Source organism: Monodelphis domestica, chromosome 1 (assembly GCF_027887165.1).
Source record: "Monodelphis domestica isolate mMonDom1 chromosome 1, mMonDom1.pri, whole genome shotgun sequence".
Lineage (NCBI taxonomy): Eukaryota > Metazoa > Chordata > Mammalia > Didelphimorphia > Didelphidae > Monodelphis > Monodelphis domestica.
The window spans coordinates 572399341-572407872 of NC_077227.1; the positions used below are offsets into that span (position 1 = coordinate 572399341).

General features: G+C 36.8%; 1 protein-coding gene across 1 annotated transcript; it reads left to right on the forward strand.

Annotated features, from left to right (window-relative positions):
• Nucleotides 1–8487, forward strand: SNRPG (small nuclear ribonucleoprotein polypeptide G). Its single transcript, XM_001372532.4, has 4 exons — nucleotides 1–155; nucleotides 5856–5878; nucleotides 6379–6503; nucleotides 8291–8487. Exons 1-4 carry the CDS (start codon nucleotides 124–126, stop codon nucleotides 8339–8341), a joined length of 231 nt encoding a protein of 76 aa, XP_001372569.1. The 5' UTR covers nucleotides 1–123; the 3' UTR covers nucleotides 8342–8487.
• The last annotated feature ends 45 nt before the right edge of the window (nucleotides 8488–8532 follow it).

Genomic DNA, 8532 nt, shown 5'->3' on the forward strand with positions numbered 1-8532 from the left:
TTTATGATTGGTTCGTCGGAGCCGGTGATGCCAGACGTAAAGTGGCGTCAGTGGCGGCAAGGGGAACGTGAGTGAAGGCGCAGCTTGCATAGAGAGAAGGTGAACAGCCGCAACTGAAACAAGATGAGCAAAGCACACCCGCCCGAGCTAAAAAAGTGAGTATGGTGACCTGGCTATCAGAGGGTCCGAGGGCTTATTTCAGCTTGCACCACATAGTCAATAGGAAGGCCTGAGGGAGCCAATTAGAGGGTTCTGCTTCCCAGCATGCGTCGCGTTCCCGGCCTCCTTTCCGACTCTGGCCACGTGGTGCGGGGGAGGGGCGCTCCCGCCCGCGGCTTATGTGTAGTGTCTCTCGATCTCCATTCATTGCCGAAGGAGTGGTTGTTAAATGGCTTCAAGTTTGGGAGGCGGTGCTGCGTGGGCTGGGCGAGCGATCAAATTGTTTAATAGATAGCAAGGCGATTCAAACTTTACATCTACTTTGTTACCATTCCGTCTGGGCCCCTTTGGAACTTAAAACAAATACTTGCTAATTTGAATGGCTGTGTAATCTATTTGGAAAGTGGGATTTAAAACTAGTAGTGAGTTTTGAGATAATTCCAACCCCTTTATTTGACCGAAGTATAAGCTGAGGCCTAGGGAGGAACAATGACCTGATTAAAGTGGTTTAAGCAGAGCCAAATCTCCAAATTTATTACCCCTTGATTTTTTTCCCCACCTACTTAGGTCATATTCGGTTTTTTATAGCATTTGGAATGGAATGGCAGAAAGATGCAAGAATTTAAATCGGAATGTGTATATAAGACCTAATCAGTTAGGAGAAAGGCATAGCTAATCCAACTCCTCCATTTTACAGGTGAAGAAAATGAAGACCAGAATGGAAGTGGCTTGACCAAGTTCACTTTTCCATAGTGCTATGAAGTAGTATTCATAGTTTCTCTTTTTTAAAAAAGTATAGGGATTGTTCGTTTTAACATTTTCCAATATGACCCACTCCCCTTTCCACCCAGAGAACTGCCCCTTATAAGAAAGAAAAGTGGGGTGGGAGAGAAAGATCAGCACATCAAATAAGTGTTTTAGCAAGTAATGGAAACAGCATTTCACCCTATATCCTCCCCTTACAAGGAAATTAAGGTCCGAAGAGAAGGCTGTGATTTTTTGCATAGATGGCTAGGGGAGTTGTGGTGCCATTAACAGACTAATAGATCCACATCCAAAGAAAGAACTGTGGGAGTAGAAATGCAGATGAAAAACATATGACTGATCACATGGCTCGATGGGTATATGATTGGGGTTTTTGGCTTTAAATGATCACTATTGCAAATATTAATTACGTTTTGAACAGTGATACATGTATAACCCAGTGGAATTGCTCATCAGCTCCAGGACCAGGAAGGATAATAGAAAAGAAAGCACATGAATCATGTGACCATGGAGAAATATTCAAAATTAATAATTTTTTTAAAAGACTAATAGGTTTTGGAAGGAAAGATAAATTCGAATACTTGCTTTAAAGTGTTGGTAGAACATGCCGATCTGGAGCAGTCAGGTGATGGAGCTGGTAAGGATGCTGACCCTAAAGTTAGGAAAACCTGACTTCCAGTCTTTCTTCAGATGCTTCCTAGATGGGTGACTCTGGACAAGCTACTTAACTTCTGTCTGCCTCTATAATTTGTAATATGGACTAATAATACCTAAACTTTCTCTCAGGATTGCAAGTATAAAATTAGGAATTAGTGAAGTGCTTTGCCAAACTATTTAAATCATAGTTATTGTTATTATTATGGAACTAGATATAAGTCACAGCTGACTGTAAATTCAGGAGTCAGTCTCTTAAAAGTTATAATTAAAATTGGAAGTGAATTTGATATCAGAGGTAGTTAGTATAAAAAGGGAAAGAAATATGGCTGAGTATAGAACCTTGGTCAATGCCTAGGTAAGTGGGTAGGAGAAAATCAGGTATAAGAAATCATTAGACATATTAGGAGAACCTTGAGTATATAATTTCATGAAATCCAAGGAAAGTAAAGAGATCAAATAGGAAGGCAACACCCCTAAATACAAGGGGCTTGATCTAATGAGGAATTTCCCAATCCCCCCAAAAAATGGCTTTGGCAAGTATGATACTATTGGTGAACTTTGAGAAAGTGATTTTCATTAAATGATTAGGTATGGAAACCAGATTGCACGTGGTTGAGTAAATGAGTAAGAAAGTATAGGCATCTTGTTTAGACCCTAATGATATTGATTTGTCTTCAGACTCAGCTTTGCTTCCATCTCCTTCCATGAAGTTTTTCTCAGTTCTCCTTAGCTTTTTCCACTTCAGTTTTCTTTGTGTTGTAATTTGTGGCTTACCCCATTGGGGCTAGATAGTGAAGTTTAGATCGAGCCCTTGGCCTAGAATCAGGATGACTCAAATTCAAATTTGACCTCAGACACTAATATTGTGAACCTGAACAAGTTATTTAACCTCTATCTGCCACAGTTTCCTCAACTGTAAAATGGGGCTCATAAAAGAACCTTCATTATACAGTTGTGAAGCTCAAATTACATATTTATTTGTGAAGGACTTAGCACATTGTCCTACAGAATCTATATAAATACTTATTCCCTTTCCCCCAGGATAGAAGTTCTTTGAGGACTAGAATCATTTGTATATAGTTGATGCTTAAGAAATGTTTTGGTAAACTTGAAAAAATAATAGTTTAAGGGAGTGGAAAGATTTTAGTTTGATATTTCAAGATTAGGAACACCTGAGCATATTTGTAGGCAGAGAGGAAGAATCTTGTGGAGAGAAATGGTAGTAATATAGTGCCTTGAAAGTGATAGACTGGGAGACAAGTACCCAGTTTTCTAGTTTTAGGCTAGGTCTGCCACTGTGTAACCTTGGGCAGATCACTTCACCTATTTGTCTATTTCCTCATCTAGAATATAAAAACATTTGACTGGGTAATCTATATTAATTTTTAATTAGTTTAATTTAATTTTAAATTTTAAGTTATTTACTTAATTAAATTTTAGGAGTCTAATTCAACAAATTTATGTTAAGTACCCACTATGTTCAAGACTATTGGGGACAAAAACACAAAATCAACAGCCTCTACACTCTAGAACTTGATCTGCTGGGGGATACACATATGCAAAAAATAACTTGAGGAAAAGGGGAGCATTAAGAACTGGAAGAATCAAGGCTTTCTGGAGAAGAGAGTGCTTGAGTTGAATTCAAAGGAAGATGAGGATTCTGACAGGCAGAGATGAAGCCCTATATGAAGACAGGAAAGAGGGGCTAGTGAGACATGACTTATATGATTGTATAAAAATGGAATATAGAATAATAGATTTAGAGAACTCTAGGAAATTTTGGCCAGAATGCAGAGTACATAAAGGAAAGTAATATGAAATACATTTGAAAAAGTAGGATATAGGGAGTATAAATTTGCCTGCCTTAGAAATTGTGTCCTAGAGTCAGGAGGAAAATGCTTTTTGAACTAGAGTCAATCAAATGAAACCTTGAAAGAACTGGGAAGGAGATCTGATAGAGGACACTTGTCCCAAGGATTCATAACCCTTAGGAAAGAGAAAGAATGAGATAAAGAAGCTTTATTGTAAATGAGTTTTGAGATGTGGAGGGGGAAAGATAGTGCTGATTTACATCTATATGATGCTTTAAAATTTGCAAAGTACTTTTCCTGAGAAAGTGTGGAAGACAGGACTGGTGATAGTTGACATACTGGATGACAATTGAGAAACAAAAAGATCTTGTCAAGCCAGAACACTGGGCAGAATCCAATAAGATTTTGCATATTTACATAGGTATAAATATAAAGTCTTAAACCTAGGAGGAGATGATTTGAGCTCAAGGCCAGGATGAAGAGAAATGACTACAGTATATCTGGGGGGTTTTAGTGGATTACAAATTCCATTTGAGTCTGCAGTATGATGTGGGAGCCAAACAAAAAGCAGGTGCATTGTTGGATAGCACTAGGATAGATGGACATTGCTTCTAGGAATGGAGGATTGTAGTCCCTCTCTACCTTCTACCCTCCAAAGATCACATCTGGGCCTGCAATTGGGAGGACCTAAGTCCAAATCTGACCTCAGACACATCCTAGTCTTGTGACCTTTAGCAAGTTACTTAACCCTTGCCTCACCCTTCTGTCTTAAAGTTGTTACTGAGACAGAAAGTACGGGTTTTAAAAAAAAAAAGACCACATCTGGATACTACAGTTTATGGAGAACATTGTTAAACTGGAGATGTTCCAAAGGACATTCAGCCTTAAACTATATAGAACCTAAAGCAATAGATGGAAAGTGCCAAAAAGGCAAACTTACTCCCGATATCAGAAAAACTTCCTAACAAAAGTGGAATGGTTTAGGATTCCCTCAGTGAAATAGCATAGACTAGAAGGGTGCTGGTCATGTAAGATATAAAAGATTCAAGTATAGATTAGACGGATTAGAAGGACGAAGTTTTCACAACAGGTTGGGGACAGGAGATGGAAAGGTAATGATAGGAATCCGGATTAATGTCATGAGTAAGAATATAAATTATTAGGTCGGCCTCAGTTTTCTCTTCCATTGAGCTTTAACTAAATTCTTAAATTTTGTGGCTCAACTTCTATAAACCCATGTAGGAAAAAATATATAAATAGGACATAACTAGTTATATCTAGCCTCCAGCTCAGTTTTTCTGGTATTCATAATATTTGGTAGCAGGATCAATCCTGAATTGTTTTTAGATTGATCAAAAAGTTGCTTGTATCATGAGCATCTCTTCTAAAATTTATTTATGGAATACAAAAAAGCCATTTTTCTAAAGTCATTAGGTTGCTGGTGTAAATCAACTAAACAAATCTGGATTCCCAGATTATTATTAATCCAACCTTCATCAGTAATGTCTTACACCTGGAGAAACATCTTTTCTTCCTTTGAATTAATTGATTATAAATGAAAATATTTTGGGAATTGGAAAAAAGTAGGAAACGCTAACTTTCCAGTCATTGAGCACCTAAAAGAAGGTCAAGACTAAATTAATAACATAATTCAGTATTTTAAGTTTCTAGTGTTGACCTAGCTGAAACATTAATATTTTTACAGGGAAAAAAAAGTCATACAATTAAAATTTATAACTTGGTTAAAATTCTCCCCTCTCCAAAAAAGAAACCCCCCAAAAAACCCTATTATTTGTTTTGTTTTAAATTCACATATAGTATTGGAAAACATCAAATTACTTGAAAAAAAAATTTACTGCTTTCATATAAAATAGTATGAATAGGGGGCAGCTGGGTAGCTCAGTGGATTGAGAACCAGGCCTAGAGATGGGAGGTCCTAGGTTCAAATTTGGCCTCAGCCACTTCCTAGCTGTGTGACCCTGGGCAAGTCACTTGACCCCCATTGCCTAGCCCTTACCACTCTTCTGCCTTGGAGCCAATACACAGTATTGACTCTAAGACAGAAGGTAAGGGTTTTAAAAATAATAATAATAATAAATTTTAAAAAAATAGTATGAATAGATGACCTTTATCACTGAATCAGAAGAAAAAGTAGAGTAATGTCAGACAGGACTACTTTGGGAATGTAGATTCATATAGTGCCCTTAAGATGTTTGAAAAATAGTGCTGATGGGGGGGGGTGATCTTAATTTACTTTAATTTGACACATTAACTATGCCTAATAAAAGACAAGTGTACCAATTTAAGTTCATTTAAGTTCTTTAAAAGCCTCACCCTCCTGAGATTTAAGCAGCTGATTACTTGTACAACTGGTGATTGATTGGATTTTTTTTTTTTTGAGCATTTGGGGGGGGACAGTTTAGTTTGAAATTGTTGACTTACTTTCCCCTTTTGCTTTTTCAGATTTATGGACAAGAAACTATCACGTGAGTTATTTAAAATTATTTTACTAACAAATTTCTAAGTTTTTGTTTTTGTGATAATATGTGGCAATATCTAATTCAGAATAATTTGGCTAAAATCGAAATAATATGTACTAAAACCTCTAATTCAGGTTAAGTAAAAATTAATAGATCATTTTAGGGAGAATGTTTAAAGTTCAAACTACTTGAATGAATAGCCCCTGATAGTCTCTTTAAAAGCTTCATAAATAACTGATATACCTGTGAACTGGTTTGCACAGTATCTTAAGTGGGTAAGAGGGGTTCTTATTTCACATACTTGTGAACTGTTACTTAATACTGTATATCCAGGATGGACAACTAGGTATTGTAGAGTCTCAGTCTGGAGGATGAAACACAATAATAAAACACTTTGACTTGTAAACCTTAAAACAATATATAAATGTAAGTAATAATTATTCAGTTTTCTGTTAGAATGGTTAATCAACAGTTTTGCAAAAATTTCACCTTTTTTTTTTTTGTAGTGAAATTAAATGGTGGGAGGCACGTCCAAGGAATATTGCGGGGGTTTGATCCATTTATGAATCTTGTGATTGATGAATGTGTAGAGATGGCACCAGGTGGCCAACAGAACAATATTGGAATGGTGGTAAGTATCAGTTTGTGAGACAATTTAATTTATCTTGCCAGGCACAGTGCTTATGGAATGTAAGCCATTTCTTTTAAAAGTCATTTTAGGCAATTAGTACAAATCATTTAAACATAGCTGGATTCCTCAGAGATATTACTAATCCCTCCTTCATCCAAGAACTTTCTATATCTGGAGAGCTAATTTTCTACATTTTTTTTTTTAAGATGTTATGTGGGAGCAGCTAGGTAGCACAGTAGATAGATCTTGAGTCAGGAGGACCTGGGTTCAAAGGTGGCATTAGACATTTCTATATGTGTGACTCCGGGCAAGTCACTTAACCCCAGTTGCCCAGCCCTTACTTCTCTTCTGCCTTGGGACCAATATATGTCTTGATGCCAAGTCAGAAGGTAAGGAGTTTAAAAAGCATTATGTAGATGGGCTTTTGGGTTTCTTTTAAAGTCACCTATGAAATTGCAATCAAGATTCAGCCACTGTATGATTTATCCCCAGCAAATCTTTTAAACTATAATAAAACCCTCATTGTCTAGAGGTAAGATTTCCTAATTAAATTTTCTGTTACTTAAATGCTTACATTGTAATTGTCATGGGGGGGGACTTTCAACTATACCCCACCATCCAATGTCCATCTCTTTCCTTTAAAAAGCTTTACTCAGTTGGGGGCACCTAGGTGGCTTGGTGGATTGAGAGACAGGACCTAGGTTCAAATTTAGTCTCAGATACTTCCTAGCTGTGTGACCCTGGGCAAGTCACTTAACCCCCATTGCCTAGCCCCTACTGCTCTTTTGCCATAAAACCAATGTTGAGTCTAAGATGGAAGTTAACGGTTTAAAAAAAAAGAAAGAAAAGCTTTACTCAGATGTTAACCTCCTTCATGAAGATTTCCAAACTTCCCCAAGTTGAAAGTGATCTCTCCTTCCTCAAAATTTTCAGCACTTTGCCTTGAAGTATTATTTATCTGCTTCATTCTCCTTTTCTCCTTCCTCTTTCGTTGTCATTAGAATTTTATATTTCTTGAGAGCAAGATCTGTGCTGTTTCCTGGCTTTGTTCCCCAATTCCTTGTGCAGTCAGTGATCCCTTGAGGGATTTCTAAGTTGGGTAGCTTTAAAGTACAATTTCAACTTATTTAACCTCTATGATGAGAACTATCATTGTTGTAAATTTCTAGGTCAAATACATTCATATGGATTCAAAATATAAACTGTTAATCATTCTACCATCCCTGTCCATTAATATGGATAAGCTGACATATAATTTTATTTTAGTAACATTAAGTGCCACCTTGACCTATTACTAGAATTCTTCAAGATTTATGGGTGGTCATTCCTGGATAGTAACATTGAGATGTGATTATATGGGGGTCCATGATACCAATTTTGTTTTAAGAAGAAAGCATGCCCCTGAGCTGTTCTCCCCTAACCCCAGTGCCTCCCAGGCCTCCCAGTGCTAAATGTGTCATTTGGCTCTGAGCTCTGGTTGTAAACTAATTCCTGCTAAAGTGTTAACTGAGAAATCCTAAACTGATACCTTATGTTGCATTCTGCCACAGACAGTTGTACTTTTGTTTTTTTAAGACTAGAAAAAAAGCCAAGCCTTTAAGACCTAGTGGTATTGACAGGTGGTAAGTGGATAGATCATGTGGTTACCATTCATGGCAGGGCACAGTAGATGTCTAATGGATCCTTATTGATTACTTTGTTTGAAATTGTGATTTGTTTAAAGTTTATTTCCATTTCTATAACCAGGTTTCAGTGTACAGTTTGACTAACAACTTTGCTATTTTTAGGTGATCCGAGGAAACAGTATCATTATGTTAGAAGCCTTGGAACGAGTATAAGGAATGAAACACCGTAGATGCCATGGGTCTCCTCTGATCCTTTACATTCCGAAGAGCCTCTTTTTTTTCTTTTCATTTGATACATAAGATATCATTGTATATTTTTTGTTTAACTTTTTAAAAATAAACTTTTTGTAAGATGTTTAGATATTTTCTTTCTCTTGGGTAATCCTAAAAGGAAAACCACATAG

Excerpts from the sequence above, each read along its gene's own strand:
- SNRPG (XM_001372532.4), top strand. The coding sequence starts at position 124 with ATGAGCAAAGCACACCCGCCCGAGCTAAAAAA. Across the intron at positions 156-5,855 it reads CACCCGCCCGAGCTAAAAAA|ATTTATGGACAAGAAACTAT; the intron begins GTGAGTATGGTG and ends TTGCTTTTTCAG. Across the intron at positions 6,504-8,290 it reads AGAACAATATTGGAATGGTG|GTGATCCGAGGAAACAGTAT; the intron begins GTAAGTATCAGT and ends TGCTATTTTTAG.